The sequence below is a fragment of the Vitis riparia genome, chromosome 8 (genome assembly GCF_004353265.1).
Source record: "Vitis riparia cultivar Riparia Gloire de Montpellier isolate 1030 chromosome 8, EGFV_Vit.rip_1.0, whole genome shotgun sequence".
Taxonomy (NCBI): domain Eukaryota; kingdom Viridiplantae; phylum Streptophyta; class Magnoliopsida; order Vitales; family Vitaceae; genus Vitis; species Vitis riparia.
This window is the reverse complement of record NC_048438.1, coordinates 10,345,140-10,365,555: the sequence shown is the minus strand read 5'-3', so window position 1 is coordinate 10,365,555 and position 20,416 is coordinate 10,345,140. Positions and strand designations below refer to the sequence as shown.

At 37.6% G+C, this 20,416-nt stretch overlaps 1 protein-coding gene across 2 annotated transcripts; it reads left to right on the top strand.

Moving 5' to 3' along the window:
* The first annotated feature begins 1,687 nt into the window (after nucleotides 1-1,687).
* On the top strand, nucleotides 1,688-18,727 carry LOC117920917. Of its 2 annotated transcripts, none has more exons than XM_034838618.1 (5): nucleotides 1,688-1,800; nucleotides 1,884-2,013; nucleotides 2,393-3,157; nucleotides 16,403-16,747; nucleotides 18,033-18,727. In XM_034838618.1, the coding sequence occupies exons 1-5, from the start codon at nucleotides 1,715-1,717 to the stop codon at nucleotides 18,306-18,308; spliced, it is 1,602 nt and encodes a 533-aa protein (XP_034694509.1). In that variant the 5' UTR covers nucleotides 1,688-1,714; the 3' UTR covers nucleotides 18,309-18,727. The 2 variants fall into 2 exon arrangements, with proteins under 2 accessions (XP_034694509.1, XP_034694508.1); XM_034838617.1 differs by having other exon boundaries at nucleotides 2,366-3,157.
* The last annotated feature ends 1,689 nt before the right edge of the window (nucleotides 18,728-20,416 follow it).

The following is a 20,416-nucleotide window of genomic DNA, read 5'->3' as shown; positions in this document are numbered from 1 at the left end:
TTTTCTTTAAAAAATGATCATAATTTAAGTTTTTATTCTTAATTTATTCAATAAAAATTAAATTTAGATAAAATTTAAATAAATAAAAATAATTGTTTTGAATTAATTTGTTTTTTAGAATCCAAATTTTAAATAGGATTTTTTTTTTGTGCATTCAATTCTTATAATAGTAACAATATATTGTTGCTTTAACCATTAATTCTTTTTTCTTTTTTTTAAATAATGTTACAAGATGATATAAGTATTTCTCTCAACAAAAATGGATAATAAATTATATTATTAATATACTTTGTAAAAAGCTTCTTAAAAAAAATTTACAAATATCCATTGTTGTGAACAAATTTGTTTTTTCAAATCCAAATTTAAAACAAAAAAAATATTTTAATGTTTACTCAATTCTATCATAATAATAATAATAATATTAAGAATCTTTTTTGTTGTTTGATATATTAATTTAATTTTTTTTTTTTTAAATTAAGAGGTCTATCTTATATAAAATTTCTTCAATGTAAACTTCTTTAATCCAATCTCTTATTCTTTCTCCCAAACATCTACTTATCAAACTTTTAATTATTTAGTATAATTTGTTAATTTTAAAATATATGTAATTTATAAAAATAGTCCGTGTTTATAGATTTTTTTTCCCATAATACCTTCGTTTTATTGCTTATATCTTTTTACTTTTTGTAACTAACTTATTTAATAAATCGTTCATATCATGTATTTATTATTATATCAATTCAAAGTATTCATTATTATAGTATTTCAAAATGATTTTGTTATGGATGCTTATTTACTATAATAAATATTAAGAATCATTATCTATTTATTTTATTTTTATATGAGTGTAGATTCTCATTAAAGATAATTTACGATAATAACATGTGAAATCAAAATTTAAAAATAATAATTCACTTTTATTTATTTAATAATTTTTAAAAGTAAAAAAGCCAAAAATGCAAGTTTATCCCTCCAAGAAAAGTATCTTACCATGAGAGGTGGGGATCATTAATAGCAATGTATGCTCCTAAAAAGTTGGTCTCAAGGATTCTGCCCTATGAATCACAGGGTGTATGGCAAGCTACTTGGACTTATTTCTCAAAGTCCTTCAGCATTCTCAACTTATCCACTCAATATGTTTCATCATTCTAAGTTCAAAAACACCTTAATGTTACTCATAACACTTGTAATGCACTTATCTTCCACATTTAGAGATTGGCATCATAAATTATTTGATTTACTAATATAAACCATCATAAAACTCACGGTAGCTGTTATGGCAATTGGGCTATAGGGTGGTGGTGGTTTGATTTACTTATAAATCAACAATAGGAAAATGAAAAAAAAAATTTTATAATTTTTATATTTAGTTTCACTATAAGAATGTTAAATATAATTAAAATTATTTAAAAATTTTATGTATTTTAAAATAATTTAATATATATATATATAAAATTAAAACCGTGTAAAAAAAATCTAAAATATATATAAAAATAATTTATTAATTTTACATTTATTATTTATTTATTTTTTTCTCATATTTTTCTTCAAACTTTCTAGAATTTAACGTAGCATTAATTTTTATTAAAACTACTTTTATGGATGGGAAATGAAATTTCAAGAATTTAAATGAAAACATAAAATAAAATAAAAAGGGCCCAAACCATAGGCTTCTCCTCCTTTCCGTCGACGAGAAAAACCAAAATGGCCTCTGATGCGCGCGTCTCCACCTCGATTACTTCAAACGCGCCTACTACTCCATAGAATACGAGAATACAAAGACTTGAAGAATAAGCATATGTACCGTCTTAATTATTCACGCACTCCAACTCTGAGACGCGAAGCATCAAATACTGATCACTCTCCTCCTTTATGTTGTCCAGGACAACCTCGGTGGCCGCCATATCTCACCGTCTCCATCAAATCTTCCCCCAATTTTCCTCCTATTTACCAAAGATGAATTCTGTCGACGGCTCCATGGAGAGAGTTTCGCGCGATATTTGCAGTGACTCTGTGAGTTTTCTGTTCTTTTTGTTTTGATTTTTTTTCTTGGGTTTTTGGTTTTCCCTCTCTTTTGAATTTTTTTGTTCGGATATGTAAATTTTTTAGTGCTGATGTCTCAGAAGTACTAGTATGATAAACAATTGTGTGCTTACGGCATCTGTTGTTGGGGATTTTGAGATGTTGAGTTGTATTTTGTCTGCACATGATGTGTTCACCGTAATGTTTTAGTTAAATGGCTGTAGTTTGTTTCTCTTTTTGAATATGATTGTTGATTCAATCCTAATGTTTCTGTTCCATCCTCCACTGGCTTAAATTTCATTTGTGATAATCACATTGGAATGTCCTCTTCCGCAAACCAAAGGTGAGAGCTGATGGTCGTCTTCAACAGGTGAGGAATTTTGCAATGGTTGCACGCAGTGGCTCAAAGGAACCTGTGTCCTTGTCTGATTCTTCCTATGCCGAGGAATTTCCTGTGCTCTCTGCCGATAGTATTTTTTCTATTAAGAATAGAAAGTCCAATAAAATGAGAACTCGGGTGGATCTAAGTACGGAAGTGGGCACGAGAGAAAATAATTCTTTGCACCATGAGAGCCCACCTATGTCCAATTCCACTTTCCAGCAGTATGGCACTTCTCTCCCTTCTGATGACACTTCTTTCCCTTCTGATTGTCAAGAGAAGGGAACGCCTTCTTATTCTAGAGAACTCCATCATGTTCAAAGTTGTGTAGATGACGAAGTTAGTAGTACAAATGTCAAGCAGGATGACTCCAAGCTGCCCACTAGTCTTGGGAAGAAAAGCATGCCTCCACATTTGAGACAGCGTGAATATGAAGACAGTACTAGGAAAGATGAGTCTGATTACTCTTATCTGCCTACTCAATTTGGGAAAAAGAGCACACCTCCTCACTCCAGAAAGCCCCAGCGAGGCCAACCCTATCACAGGCATGATGTTGGTATTGGAAATTCTGATTGCCCCAGAGGTTTGCAGAAGTTTGAACCATTTGATATCTGCAAGTCTGGCGTCATGCATCCTGTCAAGAAGTGCCTAATCCCTGAACAAAATGAAATAAAGCACTCCATGGAAGGGACTACACAAGAAGTGCTTAGACCTGGCATGGTTCTGTTAAAAGCTTACCTCAGCCTCACTGAACAGGTACTGCCTAAACCATTGTTTAATTATAATTAGAACTGTTTCTATCTCTATACATTGGAAAATTTATTAAACTGCTCAATTCAACATGCCTAATCCCTGTATTTGAGCTTACCTACATGGATCCCATATATGCCAGTGTGCTCTATATCGTTATGTTCTTCATTTAATCCTCAGTAATCATGTCTTATCTCACCACTTTTGAAAACCTGGAATGAAAGAATAAAAATGGATTCCTCCAATTTCAGTTGAATCAAATTACTTCTCTGCACTGCACATGACTCAACCGTTTTATACATCCTTGCCTTATCCTTTCCTCTTGTTGTATTGTTTCCTAAAAGGAAAGAATCGGATTCACCAAGTCCATCATCAAGAATTGAGTCTCAACCATCATCACCTAAAGCCCATGCTTAGTCAATTATTTGTACAGCTTTCTTTTCACTCCTTTCTAGGCGAAAATATCTGTTGTAATTATCTGCCCTGTTGTATAACTCTTGTGGTCATTTGTATATATCTTTGTACACAGTTCAACTATCAATTAACTTGAGAATTTAAAATGCTTGTATATCTCTTTGTGGTGTCTAAGCTGTAGCTCCATCAAGCACTTTCTCTTTCTTGCTGCAATAGTCCATCGTTTTTTCTTCCTAGCATCATTAGCCAAAAACACTGTCGAGAGCTCAACCACTATCCCAATTGTAACCAATGCCAGTTCCACTGTCAAATATTAGTAATCTCAACTCTCTGAAGCTGCCCAACTATGCCCATGAAACTTACACAGTGCAACTATCCCTCATGGCAAGCACGATTCTACACTCTTATGTTTGTACAATTTACTGGATTATCTAGATGATACCCAGCTTTGTCCTGAACCAACCATTGTTTAAAATGACATAACTATTCCAATCCCTGCCTATACTATTTGGAAGCATGAAGACAGCTTGATTTAGCTTGATTCTTCATGCAATACATGCATCATTATCTGAGTTGGTGGTCTCTTTGGTCCCTCGATCAACCACGGCTAAGGAAGCATGGCATCTATATGTCTATAACTCAAGATTGAGAATCATGCACCTTCAAGATCGTCTTGTCACCATCCAGAAAGGCAAGAAATCTATCACAGAATGTATAGATTGTCAAAGGAATGAACTTGCAATCATAAATGTTCCAATTAATGCTGATGATCTAACTATATAAGTTCTTCAAGGCCTTGGACCAGAATTCCAAAATATCTCTGCAGCAGTTTGAACAAGAGAAACACCAGTATATTTTGAGGAACTTCATAATCATTTGCTAGAACTGATCGTCAATTTTTTGGCATTAAAACAAATTTATAACCTAATTCTATTAAGGTAACTCTTACTCGATCGAAAAAATGTGTTTTCAACAAAAGTTATGATGGTATAGTGGTTTTAGATATTCTCCACTAAGATAGTGTAATTTCGGTCATCAAGGCTTGAATGGAAGAAAAAGAAGTGAATATGATCAAGTGAAGATGGATTGACAATTTATGATGAATGAAAATGGTGTGATGATGAGGTCAAATTTGGGAGAAAAATTCTATCTAAAACAATCAAAAGTTGAAAGAAGATTATTATGAAAAAGTTCTTGAACTTAGGATTCTCTAAAGAACAATATCTACAGTAAGTGTGTACTAAGATCTACTATTCATCAAGTTAGATTAAAAATATGAATTCTCATTTAAACCAATTTTAGATATATCTTTAAGTCTAGATCAATTTTTCATCAAATTAGGTGATTCAATCCAAAGGATTAATTCAATCCAAACATTCGGTTCATCTTAAAATCATCTTCCAATGATTTATACAATGCAACTCTTCAATTTCACTAAATATAGCTTTAAGAATTTAGTGAATTTACCTAGTTTTCACCATACTTGTCATTCAAGATAATTTGTTTTTCAAAATCTTATGAATCAATCAATTGGATCAAATTTAATGATCATAGATCTTGTCCCTAGATGCCCCTTCCTCCAAGAAAAATAAAATTTAGCGACTCATAGTTGTGAGATCAATTCCACACAACATGTGTAGGTAGTGAGAAAATAAAAGAAAGTGAAAGAAAATGAAAATTTTCTATTTAGAAAGCTAGAGAATTACAAAATATGAGAAAAGTTCTCCCAAAATATTCATTTTTTTTTTTTTAAAAGTCCTTACTCAAAGATCTTATCCTCTATTTATAGACTAATTACATGAATGACACTTGACATCATCTAATTGAACTTTCAAAATCTTGCAATTTCAAAAAATCTGAAATTTGGTGCCCAAAATGAATATTCCACACGTGAGACTCCGATTTCACATGGTCATGCGAAGTTGATTTAAGCTGCCAACAAGTTTTAGGTTATCTGGACTGTTTGGCATCTGCATGCAAAATTTTGCATGCTCATGCGAAAGCAATTTCAACAGGCTTCTCTTATTATGCAGCTTTTGCATTCCCTGGTTCATTTTGCATGACTCTGCAAAATTCATTTTCTCATGCAAAATGGGATTTCCCATAATCCTACCATCACTTGGCCATGCTCCATTCCGCATGATCATGCGAAATTGCTAACCTTTGATTTTTCAGCTCTCTTCAATAATTCTCCACACACCTTCCTTCCAAAATTAAATTAGCCACCTCCAACCAATTCCAAAAATAGTTCCAAATCAATTTGCATTCATGGGAACATGATTCATTTCCCGTGAATGCAAATGTGTTAAACATTTTACTCCATGAGATCAAGTTTCTTATTCTCCTTGGTTTCCCCATTTCTACATGTAAAACCACACATTCACATTACAAATTTGGATCATCATCATACTTTTGCCCACTTCAAATAGATTCATATTTCTTGTCACTTAATTCATCATCAATTTCACCTTCAAATCACTCCATAACTTACACAAATTGTTAGTAACATTTGCAAGAATAACATGTTAATTGAGTATTTTTAGGTATAATTACTACCCAAAAGATGTAAAACTCATGGTAATTTTCATTGCCCATACAAGTTCCACCACTCTTTCCACTCCTTAGAACAGTTTTGCATTAAACAATGTCCTGCATGCTCCTTCAATTCACAAAAATTTACTATCAATTTATTAGTTTTGTAAACAAAACAAAACCTTCATTGAATTTTTTCATTGTTTTGTTATTAACGATCTAGGCACAGGCCAATGCTGGTACGTGGAATAAGCAGATGCAATGTGTATGAGTGGCCCTCAACCGCACTTGTTCCATCACCAAACCAATGGCTATGGCTATAATAAAATTATCAAAGCAAGATTGGCATTGGTGGCTTGGACATCCTTCCACCAATGTCATTTCTAATTTTTTATCTTCTAACATTTTACCATTACAGTCCGATCCCAAAGTTCCTATGCATTATAAGTCATGTCATTGCAATAAAAGTCACAAATTACCATTTGGTTTGTCAAGATTCACAAGCTCAAAACCACTTGAATCAATTTCTAGTGATATGTGGACCTCTCACATTACTTTGGTAGGTGGAGTTTCTTACTATGTCATATTTGTTGATCATTACACCAAATATCTCTGGTTGTACCTTATGAAACGTAGATATGATGTTCTACCAAGTTTAATGCAATTGTTGAATTGGGAGGGTTGGTAGCGGTGGAAGAGGAGGTGGATCAGGATTCGTTGAGGGTTATTTTGGCTTATGGAAGAATGTTGGAGTTTGTGTCAGGGGTGGACTAGGAAGTGGTTGAGGTAGGAGGTGGGGCCATCAAGGAAAAGGACTTTGGATGAGGGGTCTTCGCAGGAAGAAGGGGGTTTCTGTGCTCGTTGGAATGATGGTTGTCTAGTGAAATCCAACAGTTTTTGGGATTCTTGACAAAAAGGTTTGAAGAATTTCTGAATTCCTTTATTGATACTTTAGGTACACACCATACACATATATATACACAACTGACTGAATAAGAAAAAATCAATCTACCTTGATTCTCTCCTAAAATTAGGAAACTGAATCATCCTAAATGATCTCTCCTTCTTTATTCCTAAAATACTTTCTTAAATTAAAAAACCCTAACTTTGAATGCCAAATTTCAACACTCCCCCTCAAGCTGGAGAATATATATCATATAATCCCAGCTTGCAAGTTAAGTCTTCAAAGTTAGGCCTAGGTAAAGCTTTGGTGAGGATGTCTGCGGTTTGGTGCTTGGTAGGAACATAGTTCAATCTAACCGTCTCACTAGTCACCTTCTCTGTGATGAAGTGTCTGTCAATCTCAACGTGCTTGGTCCTGTCATGATGCACGGGGTTCTTTGCTATGCTTATAGCTGCCTGATTATCACACAACATCAGAATTGGAGATGAACTCATTTGCCCCAGTTCACTAAGAACCCTTTTTATCCAAATCCCTTCACAGATTCCCTGTGCAAGAGCTCTGTACTCAGCTTCTGCACTACTTCTGACTACAACTGATTGCTTCTTACTCCTCCAGGTAACAAGATTTCCTCAGACAAAAGAACAATATCCAGAAGTGGACCGTCTGTCAATGATGTTTCCTGCCCAATCCGCATCTGAGTATACTTCAGTGTCACGGTTCTCTGTCTTTCTGAAGAATAGACCTTTCCCTAGTGTCATTTTTAAATATCTAAGAATCCTGTAGACTGCTTCCATGTGTTCCTCAGTGGGGTTGTGCATGAATTGACTTACAGCACTCACTGCAAAGCCAATATCTGGCCGAGTGTGTGAGAGATAAATCAAGCGCCCGACGAGCCGCTGATATCTCCCCCTATCTACCGGTGTACTTTCTTTCTCGATACCAAGTTTCTTCTGACTATCCATAGGAGTATCAATTGGTTTGCATCCAAGCATACCGGTCTCCTTAAGAAGATCGAGTATGTATTTTCTTTGAGAGACTACAATTCCCTTCCTTGATCTAGCCACTTCCATACCAAGGAAATATTTCAAATTTCCAAGGTCTTTAACTTCAAACTCCTCTGACAAATACTTCTTCAAATTCTGTAATTCCTCCATATCATTCCCAGATAGAATAATATCATCAACATAGACTATCAATATGGCCATTTTCCCGGCATGAGACTTCTTGACAAATAGAGTATGATCAGCCTGACCTTGTTTGTAGCCCAGCTTCAGGACTGCTTTTGTGAATCTATCAAACCAGGCTCGGGGAGATTGTTTAAGGCCGTACAAGGATTTTTGGAGTTTGCAAACCTGATTCTTTGTCATACTTCCTTCGAAACCAGGTGGTATTTCCATGTAGACTTCCTCTTCTAGGTCACCATTTAGAAACGCATTTTTTATGTCCAGTTGTTGCAAGCACCAATCTTGATTGACAGCCAATGAGAGAAGAATCCTGATAGTGTTCAGTTTTGCAACAGGAGCAAAAGTCTCCTGATAGTCTATCCCATAGGATTGTGTAAACCCTCTAGCTACCAAACGAGCCTTGAATCTCTCGACTGATCCATCTGCTTTGTATTTTATGGTGAAAATCCACTTGCACCCCACGGGCCTCTTCCCAACCGGCAAATCTGTGATAGTCCACGTCCCATTCTTCTCAAGTGCATCAATCTCATCTTGTACTGCCTTCTTCCATTCTGAAATTTTTAATACCTCTTGTATTGTGTTGGGAACCTGAGTATCATCAAGAGAAGTAGCAAATGCTCTGTAAGATGGTGATAGCCCTTCATATGTAACATAATTCCCAATTGGGTGATCTGTACATCTCCTAACACCCTTCCTCAATGCAATCGGCAGAGTAGAATCATCAATGCTGGGAATTAACACCTCTCCAGCCCTATCCTCACCTATGTTCTCTTCAGGAAGACTTGAATTGGAGTCAATATATTGGCCACATGTTGACTGTGATCCGTGCTCTAATTCCTGTCTTTTCCTCCTCCTGATGTAAACTTGTAAGTTCTCATTAGCAAGTTGTGGGGCTATAGGTTGAATAGGCATGGGAGACTGGATGGTCACAGGAGATGGCTGGACTGATGACAGTATGGGTGTGGACAACTCAGTGGGCGCGAATTGAAAAGGATTTGGTGACTCTGAGTGAAAAGAAGGTACACCCTCAAGAAGAGACTCCCAAACTTGATGTTCATTCATGTTCTCCCCCTGAACATGAGATTTGGGATAGAAGAAGACATGTTCAAAGAAAGAGACGTCCATGGTGGTGTAAAATCTTTTGTTGGTTGGAGAATAGCATTTGTACCCTTTTTGGGTTGGAGAATACCCTAGGAAAATGCACTTATTCGCTCGAGGAGCAAATTTGCTACGATTTTGAGGATACACATGAACGAATGCCATGCAACCAAATACTTTGAGTGGTAAATCAGAAGAGGCTGCACGGGTGTGAGGAAATTGTTTTAAGAAAAGTTGACGTGGGGATTGAAAGGTAAGCACTCTGGAGGGCATACGGTTAATCAAATAAGTAGCTGTGAGAATAGCTTCCCCCAGAAATAGTTTGGAACATTAGAGGAAAACATAAGGCACCGGGCAACCTCCAAGAGATGTCTATTCTTGCGTTCAGCCACCCCATTTTGTTGTGGGGTGTCAACGCAAGAACTTATGTGGATAATGCCGTGATTTTGAAGATAAGTACTGAGACTACTAGTAAAGTATTCCTTTGCATTATCTGACTTGAGGACTTGAATTTTGGAATTGAATTGATTTTGAACCATAAGATGGAAGGTTTGAAAAATGTGCCCGACCTCTGACTTTTCTTTCATAAGGAAAACCCATGTTACCCGTGTATGATCATCAACGAGTGTCACAAACCATCGAGTGCCAGAAATATTTTTTATCCGGGAGGGACCCCACACATCACTATGTACTAGAGAGAAAACAGTCGAAGGTTTGTATGGGATTTGAGGATAGACTGTTCGAGTATGCTTTGCAAACTGACAAATTTCACAGTGATAAGATGCTGGATTTTTATTGATAAATAATTTGGGAAACAATTTTGCAAGGTAAACAAAGCTAGGATGACCAAGGCGATAGTGTAACATTATAATCTCACTATCTTTATTGACCTTAGAATTTGACACAGAATTGAAAGACTCTAACATACTCTGAGACTGTACGCAACTTGCTTGAGAGACTTGGTTTGAGAATTGGCCACATGAGAGGAGGTAGAGCCCGGAACATAGTTCAGCACTGCCAATCATCTTCCCCGATTTCAAGTCCTGAAAAACACACAAGTTTGGATAAAATTTAGTAACACATTGGAGATCACGGGCCAATTTGCTAATGGACAAAAGATTACAATCCAAGTTTGGAACATGGAGAACAGAGTCAAGATATAAGTCTTTAGTAAGTTTTATAGAACCTGTCCCGGCAATTTTTGACTTTGAACCATCAGCAATATGGACGGATGAATGACCATTACTTGGCTTGTAATTTTGAAGAATGGTAGCATCTCCTGTCATGTGATCAGAAGCACCTATGTCCACTATCCACGACTTCATTCCTCCTCGATTAGCAGTGAAGGCTACACCGGTAGTACTGCCACTGCCAACTTGGCTTAATAGTTTCTGTAGCATCTCCATCTGCTCTTTGTTGAATGGACTCGGCTCAGGAACAGAGGTGCTCTCAGAGTTGGCAGCCACGTGTGCTCTGCCATCTCTGTCAGACCGTGGCTTTGGTTTCCAATCAGCCGGTTTGCCATGAAGCTTCCAGCAAGTCTCCTTATAATGGCCTGGTTTCTTACAATAATCACACCAAGGCCTATCCCGTTTCTGACGATCTCCACCACTACTATTAAATGACCGAGTCGCAAGGGCAGAGGCATCCAATGTTGGGGCAGGTTGCTCTTTGGATCCCATCATCACTTTCTTTCTACTTTCTTCACGCCTAACCTCTGAAAAAGCCTCCCTGAGACTTGGCAGGGGTTTAATGCCCATGATTCGGCCTCTAACATCATCCAATTCCCTGTTTAGTCCTAGGAAAAACTTGAACAGTCTCTTTTGTTCCACAATTTTCCTGTATGTTGCTGCATTATCAGGACATTTCCATGAGTGAGTCTCGAATAAGTCAAGGTGCTGCCAATACCTTGTGAGTGTGTTGTAATACTGAGTAACTGTCTGCTCTCCTTGGCGGAAGTCATGTAGGGCTGATTCAACCTGAAAAAGTTCTGAAATATTTTCAGAACTTGAGTAAGTTTCTTTGGCTGCATCCCATATGTCCTTTGCAGTCCTAAACAGCAAGAAATTTTCACCTATGTCATTATTCATGGAATTGATAAGCCATGACATGATCATGCTGTTTTCAATCTTCCACTTCCTGAAACCCGGTTCTGTAGTTTCTGGCATGACTGCTTCTCCAGTGAGGTACTCATCCTTTCCTTTACCGCAAATGAACAGCAACACAGATTGTGACAACTGTAAGTAATTATGGTCATTTAATTTGTGTCCTGTGATGAGAATAGGAGAGGAATCACTACCACCAAGGTTTGGAATTTCAGATCTGCCTCCTAATTCTGGTGACGTGACGCTGGATACTTGTGATGATGTCATTCCGTATTTCGTCATGGACCGGAAAGGTAGAAGAACACTTCCCAAGGCACGTGCAGGGATTGGAGTTGAGAAAAAATAGCCGGAGGACGTCGGAAAAGCTGATCGGAGGGCTCGCGGAGGCAAAAAGACCCCAAAAGAGGCACGTGCAGGGCTTGGATGGCAGAAACAGGTACGTAGGGTGGCTGGTCGGCGTCAGGCGAGCTTGGAGTAGGAAGCGCGTCGTCGGAAAGTGGCTCACGCGCCCTCACGCGCCGGCGCGTGAGATGCAGTCGCCGGCCAGAAAAACGCGCGTGGGCGGCGCGTGGATGGTTTTCTAGCTCCGGTGTTTTTGGAAAAGTTGTAGATCTCCTCCAGACGCTCCTTGCGGTGTGAAAAAAACCGTCGCTGGAAAACTTCGCCGGAAAACTTCGCCGGCGGTGAATGTTTTTCTGACGACGATTCGACCGACCGGAAAGCGTTTTCTCCCTTGGCTCTGAGAACAGGGACTGATGACCGGAATGAGAGATGGTCGGATTGAGAGATGGCCAGAGAGATTTGGCCGGAATGAATGATGGCCTGAATACGAGGTGGCCAGAAGGGATTAGGGTTTCAGAAAACTGGCTCTGATACCATGAAGAATTTCTGAATTCCTTTATTGATACTTTAGGTACACACCATACACATATATATACACAACTGACTGAATAAGAAAAAATCAATCTACCTTGATTCTCTCCTAAAATTAGGAAACTGAATCATCCTAAATGATCTCTCCTTTTTTATTCCTAAAATACTTTCTTAAATTAAAAAACCCTAACTTTGAATGCCAAATTTCAACAAGGTTTGAAGGGAAAATCCTGAATTTACTTTTGAGGATGAAAAAGAGAAGAGAACAAAGCAAAAGGAGGGATTGTATTGCATTTTCAAGGTTTGAGAGAGAGCTGAAAAATTTAAGAGTGTTCAATTAACTATAATGGAGTAGGTAGGGAGAGTGGGATGGTCTAAGGAGGGGCTAGAATCTCAAGTCATAGATGAAGTTAAAAATTTTGTCTTGAAATGTAAGAGGGGTTAACGACAATGATAAGAGGAAGGTAATTAAGGCTTTAATTAGGTCTCAAATGGTGGACTTGGTTTGCTTGTAGGAGACTAAAATTCAGGAAATGTCCTTAAGGATGGTGCGTAGTTTAGGAATTGGGAGATTCTTAGACTGGTGAGTAGTGAATGCAAGGGGTACAATAAGAGGGGTGGTAGTGTTTTGGGATAACAAAGTGCCAGAGTAGGTCGGTATGGAAATAGGTCAGTTTTCGATAACTTATCGTTTTAAAAATTATGAGGATGGCTTTTTGTGGATCTTTATTGGGGTCCATGGCCCTACCTTGAAGAGATATAAAGAGAGCTTCTGGGATGAGCTAGGGGTCATCCGGGATTTTTGGAATGACCCCTAGTGCCTTCTAAGAGGATTTTAACGTGACTAGATTCCCTAGTGAACATATTAGAGAAAGGAGAGGTGTCTTCGGCTATGAGAAGATTCTCGGGGGTTACTGACAACTTGGACTTAAGTAACCTTCCCTAGTAGGAGGGTCCGTTTACTTGGAGTGGAGGGATGAACAGTCAATCCATGTCAAGACTGGACCGTTTCTTGGTTTCTAAGGATTGGGAGTGCCATTTCAGCGGGGTTGTGCATAGCATTTTACCTAGACCAATTTTCGATCATTTTCCCATTTTATTGGATGGGGGGAGGGGTGAGGAAAGGTCCCACTCCTTTCCATTTTAAGAACATGTGGTTGAAAGAGGTGGGGTTTGAAGAGTTGCTGAAAATTTGGTGGCAGGGGTTTAATTTCGGTGGTTCTTTCAGCTTTATTCTTGCAACAAAGTTGAAAGCTTTAAAGACCAATTTGAAAATCTAGAATAATGAAGTGTTTGGGAAGATTGAGGTTAAAAGGAGCTTGGCTCTGTAACAAGTGACTTATTGGGACGAGCATGAAAAGTTAAGAGTCTTATCGGTGAAGGAGGTGGAAGCTAGGAAGGACGCAATGGAGGACTTCAAAAAATGGGCACATATGGAGGAAATTTCCTAGAGGCAAAAATCAAAAGTAGTATGGCTAAGGGAGGGAAATAGGAACATTGACTTCTTTCAATGGATAACTAATTCCTACAAAAGGAAGAATTGTCTGACCAAGATCAAAATTAATGGAACTTGGTTTTCAAAGGAGCATGAGATTCAAGAGGGAGTGGTTTGTGTTTTTCATAACTTGCTTACGGAACCTAGGGATTGGCATCCAAGTACTAATATTATGGATTTTGATAGACTAGAAGGGGAGGATGTTGCGAGGTTAGAGGAGCCATTCTCAATGGAAGAGGATTTTTTTGTCCTGTTAGAGCTAAGCGGGGACAAAACGCCTAGCCCATATGAATTATCTTTAGCTTTTTGGCAGTTTGGTTGGGAGTTTGTGAAGAATAATGTTATGGGTTTTTTCAAAGAATTCCATGAGCAAGGTAGATTTGTAAGGGGTTTGAATGCTACATTTTTTGTTTTAGTCCCAAAAGGGCGGGGTTGAAGATCTTAGAGATTTCAAGCCTATTAGTTTGGTGGGAGGCTTGTACAAGCTACTAGCAAAAGTGCTAGCTAATAGGTTAAAGAAGGTGATGGGTAAGGTGGTGTCTTCATCCCAAAATGCTTTTTATTGAGGGAAGACAAATTCTTGGCACAACATTGATTGCTAATGAGGCTATATAGACTCTTTGTTGAAAAGGAATGAGTGTGGTGTGTTTTGCAAACTTGACATAGAGAAGGCGTATGATCATGTAAATTGGAACCTCTTGCTTCTTGTGATGTAAAAAAAATGGGTTTCGGGAGGAAATGCATTGGTTAGATAAGGTGGTGCATTTCTACTGTGAGGTTCTCTGTTTTGAACAATGGCACAGCATTAGGTTTTTACACACGTCAATCTAGAGGATTGAGGCAAGAGGACCCCCTCTCACACTATTTATTTGTGATTAGGTTGGAGGCTTTTAGTAGCCTTATAAAGAGAGCTATGAGTGGGGGTTTTTTGTTAGGTTGTAGGGTGAAAGGAAAGAGTGGTGAAGGGGTACAAATCTCTCATTTGTTGTTTACTAATGACATGCTTGTTTTTTGCAAGGCTTCTCAAGACCAGATGGCTTTACTTAAGCTAGTTGCTAATGTGGTTTGAAGCCATTTCAGGGTTGAGAATCCATTTTGGACAAAAGTGAGATTTTACCTGTGGGAAGGGTAGAGAATTTAGACAATTTGGCCCTTGAGCTTGGTTCCAAGGTGGGAGCGCTTCCTTCCTCCTATTTGGGGCTTCCTTTGGGTGCTCAGTTTAAATTCGTGGTTGTTTGAGATGGGGTGGAGGAGAAGTTTGGCAAGAGGCTAGCCATGTGGAAAAGACAATTTATCTCTGAAAGAGAGTCACTCTCATTCAAAGTACTCTGTATAGCATGCCTATTTACATTATGCCTTTGTTGCGTATGCAAAGAGTGGTTAGATTGAGATTAGAGCAGATTCAAAGGGACTTTCTCTGGGACGGGGGGCCCCTAGAGCAAAAGCCTCACTTAGTAAAGTGGGCGGTTGTTTGTTCTAACAAGAGAAGGGGTGGCTTGGGCATTGGATGTTTTTCTTTTCTTAATAGGGCCTTTTTATTAAATGGAGTTGGTGCTTTGCAGATGAAAGCAGGGCTCTTTGGAAGCAAGTCCTCAGTGGAAAGTATGGGATATAAGAAGGGGGGTGGAGTACCCATGAAGTGAGGAAGGGGAATGGTGCAAGTTTATGGAAGGCAATCAAGAAGGAAGGGTATCTATTGAGTTATAGGATCGTGTTCTCAGTGGGAAACGGTAGAAGGGTGAGGTTTTGGAAGGATAAGGGTGTCTATTGAGTAATAGGATTGTGTCAACTTTGTGTGGCACATGTTTCTTCAGCTGATCAACTTGCCAATGAACTCACCAAACCTCTCTCTCGCCAAAAGCATCATCAACTACTTTTCAAGATCAGTGTTCTTGATGGAAGCACCTTCTTGAGGGGCCATATAAGGAAAGAATTGTATTCACCTAGTCCATCTCCAAGAATTGAATCTCAACGGTCATCACCCAAAGATCACACTTGGTCAATTATATGTACAGCTATGCACAGCTTTCTTTCCACCCTTTTATAGGCTAAATTGCTGTTGTAATTAACTATCCCTGTTGTGTAACTCTTGCTGTCATTTGTATATAAAGATCAATTAACTTGGGAATTTACAATACTTGTGTGTCCCCTTACTCCAACTTCTCAAAAATGTGTTTGTTTCTTATTTAATCTGGTTTTATAGTGTTACAATTTATGAGTATGGGGGTCCTTCATATGTTGTGACTATGGCCAGTGTGCTACTGATGTATCTATTTCAGACAGCATTTGGATGTCTGTTGCTCCTATCTCAAAAACCAATTGAATAAGCAAAACACAATTGGATGGGTGCTCACAGCATAATGATTGTGACAATAAGCAATTTGACTTTGATTCCTCTGATGGGTTTTCAGTGAGGATGTCTGGATGCACCTTTTATTGGTGCAAATACATCCCTGCTTTTGGTTGGAGTATCTTTTTTACTCCTTTTACTGATAATTTGTAATATTAGCAGTCTCCAGGTCAATAGTTTGCAAAGCTACATTTTAGCATTTCTTTCAAAAAATAAATGTTGGTTATTGTTATTCCATGGTACTTCTATTCCAAGACATTGTTAGTTAACACTTTCTGCACATCAAAATGATCCAGATCAAGATGGTAAAGAAATGTCGAGATCTTGGTGTAGGGCCAGGTGGCTTTTACAGACCTGGTTATCAAGATGGAGCCAAACTTCGTTTGCAGATGATGTGCCTTGGTATGAATTGGGATCCTCAAACAAGGAAATATGAAAAACGGCATCCACTTGATGGTTCTGAGACACCTGACATTCCCCGTGAATTTAGTGTGCTGGTTGAAAGAGCGATACAAGATTCACAGTCCCTTATTAAAAAGAATAGTGGTGAGAACAATGTGGAAGACACACTCCCAAGGATGTCTCCAAATATATGCATTGTGAACTTCTATACGACCAGTGGGCGGCTTGGTCTCCATCAGGTTTGTCCTAGCCAAGCGTATCCATCTTCTTCCTATCAACAGAATTCCATTATTTCACATTTAAGTCACTGTTTACAGTTGTTCTTCTCATTGTTTATGGTAAACCTGCATAAATATTATTATTTAATATTTGCAGGTAGTCTAATAGAATATTCATGGTATTTAATTATTTACATATTGGTTTTCAACTGCATTTTAGATGCTGAGCCGAGCAAGTCTCTGAATTGGGATAAAAAAAAATTACTGTTTATAGCCTTAGAAAGCCAATATTATAAATACAAACTATGCCATATTCTTTTGTTGTTTTGTATCATTGGCTCAAGTAATGCGTAAGGTGTTGAATGTGTCTAGTTGTGAAATCTTTTAAATTCCTAATCTTAGGACACAGCCAACTAGCCAAGTATCCTAATTTAAATTTTCTTATCATTCTATACACTATGCCGGATTAAAATGTATATCTAATATAGAATATCCAACATAGGTGCTTCATTCCTATCTTTGTAACAATGAAGCAGATTACAAAGTTCTATAGGATCCTTTTACTTATTGGAGACATTTCTTGAATGCATATCTGATGGATGGGTATGTCCTACACATACCATATTGGAAACACTTATCATGTCAAAGACAGGCATCCCACATAACTTGGATCATGTAATTTAGATTGTTTTTTTTTTTTTTTTTTTTTGGTATATCCACTTAATTTTGTTGATTGTCTGCTGATGTTAGTGCTGGTTTCATATTTCCAGTTATTTTTGCACTGCCATTGTTCTGCAACTCACCTCAAACCATTTGAGGGCTTTCTTTTCTCCTGATTTTATATGATTAACAAAGCTTTATACATGCTCAACACGGCCTTCACCACAATCACTCAGATTCATCTCCATGAATCTGTGTTCATTGAATTCTACTAGGTTCTTTGTTAAATTTTTGCAACCATGTCTTGTCTCACAACCTCAACCCCATATCCAGATTCCTTCTTTGTTGTCTAATTATCGAAATTTTGTAACTGGGATCTTTTACAGCTCTTTATATTCTAACAGCTTGGATTCTCTTGAGCTTCATCATTATTGACTAGTTTCACTGGAAGGAATGTTTGAACCCGCTTCAAGTAACTTCCATCTCTATACAGTAGCATGTATAATCCATAGAGACAAACTTAATTTCTTCTTATTTTCATTATTTCTAGGCCAATAATGGTTTCATAAAATGATATTTACTCCTTGATTCCTCGAGTTCAAACCATTATACTTATTTGAAGTTTTTATCTTATTACCATATGTAGGACCGTGATGAAAGCGAAGAGAGCCTCTTTAAAGGATTACCCGTGGTCTCTTTCTCCCTTGGCGACTCAGCAGAGTTCTTATATGGGGATCAAAGAAATGTAGATGCAGCAGGTAGAGTTGTATTGGAATCAGGAGATGTCCTAATATTTGGCGGTCCCTCAAGGCATATTTTTCATGGGGTATCATCAATTATCCCTAACTCAGCTCCAAACCCCCTACTAGAAGAAACAAATCTTCTTCCTGGCCGTCTAAACCTTACCCTCAGGCAGTTTTGATATGCTTTACCTTAAGACAATTTTCATACAGCCTCATCACGAAAGAATGCATCACTGTCAAGTTTTGTCCTCGTATATTTTTCTTATTGCTGTTGGTTTTGTGATTAAGTATGGCAATATCGTTTGATATTTTTGTTCTATTCCGAATGAAATTTAGATTATTGGTCCCTTTTTCTTTTCCTTTTTGGGTGGGGGGTGTTCTTTCTAATAACTTAAGATTATGGAACTTCTTGGATTCTCTCTTGAGGATTGTATTGTCCCTAAATTTGGGCTGGTATGGCTTACCTTGAGCTTCTCAGACAGAATATGCCTCTAGCTGGGTTGAATGTGAAACCTAATGGCATTTTCTGAACTGGGAATTGTCAGTACAGCCAGTGTGGATATAAGCAATGAATAACAGCATGGAAGCTATCTTATCACATCTCTACTTCAAACACCCAGATCACATGGTGCAGCATCTTCATTCCCATCCTTCATGGCAGAGGGATGTCAGATTTTGTCACCTCAGATTCAGACGGTACAAAAGTGATGGTAGCCTTCTACTTCAAATCGAAAGCAAAGTTTAGATGAAAAGGAGTTGATTGAACTCCTTTCCCCCACCCCCCAAAAAAATAATAATAATTAAGATTTACAGTAGGTTCCAGCATGACTTTCCATCTCATACAAGTTGGCACCAATGCCAAATCAAAGTGATCTAAAACAGTTCCTGAGACCTCAGCCTTTACATCGCAATCAGGTTTTGGATGTCTTGTTGCTGAATCGTTCGTGTACCCATTAACTCCACTGCAACATTTAAAGGCCAATCACACACCGACAACAATACAAAATATATAGATGCATGATTTTCTGAGTCCCTCACTCGCCTCTTGAGCGTCCACTGTGCCCCCTCTTAATAATGAACCACAAAATCCCAACATCAGAAGATAAGGTATGGTATGAAACATATTCATATAAAATTCCAGCCACGCATGTCTTGCATCATCAGAGTCATCACGATAAGATACCCTCCAATTATTTATAGGAATTATGATGGTGTAGGGATGCACTAAACCCTGCTCTATGTGTTTCTTGGAGCTGATGTGGATGATTGAGATTGTGGGTTCGCATCAATCTTTCTCTGTAATAGGTCTTTTGAATAGAAAATGTTTGTCCATATTCTTTTATGTCAATTGCTTTCTGTTTGTTCAATGAATGTGCCCGTCATGTGGTGCAAAAGGGTTGTCCTCAAGGTGGGACGACGATGGAAAACAAACTTGTTAATCGTTGGTGGTTCCATTTTGTTGCTATGTGAATCGTTTTCATGGAAGGTAATGTTGTCATAAAAAATAGCTTTCGAGTGTGACAAAGACCGGCTAAAAGAAACATTGGCATCGGTCTCGTCTAGGCTAACTTTCTAATTTTTTGTTTTAGAGCTAAAATTGAAGTTAAATTCATAATTTTCAAAAGACAATATTAGTATTATAAAAGTTACGTTAACATGAAAGAATTTTGTTGGTAAGTTTTTTGGTTTACAATAAATATCATATTTTTTAACACCCTTCTTCACATATATTGGCAAGTTCTTCTAAACGAAACTTTAATATCACATTAAACTATCAATTTTTTAAAAAATTTAAATTTTTAGGATTTAGATTTACGATGTATATCATACTCTTTAAACAAAATTAATTAAATAACATACAAATTTTTATTAAACTTAAGAAAGAGAGTTTTTTAGGTCTCAATATATGGATTCAAACATGGCCTTCATTTGGAGTTTATTTTATTTTCTAACCGACATGAAACTTTAACTATGCGGTTGAGGGAGAACGAACTCTCATTAATTTAATTTTTAAAAAAAGGTCTTAATTGATTGGCAAAACCCTAGAAAATAGGAACTTGCGTACACGCATGAGAAGATGATGGAAATCCGAAATGGCAAACATGATAGAATGGTAAGGTGTGAATCTGATTAAGAAGAGACGTGAAAGGCTGAAAACCATTTATATCCCATATATGTACACTTCCTATGCGTAATTTGTCATTGTTATTATCATCACCTTTGAGGGAGACTGGGAGAGCCATCATTATTTTAGTGCATTATTGCTATGGTGCCTCCTGATCATACC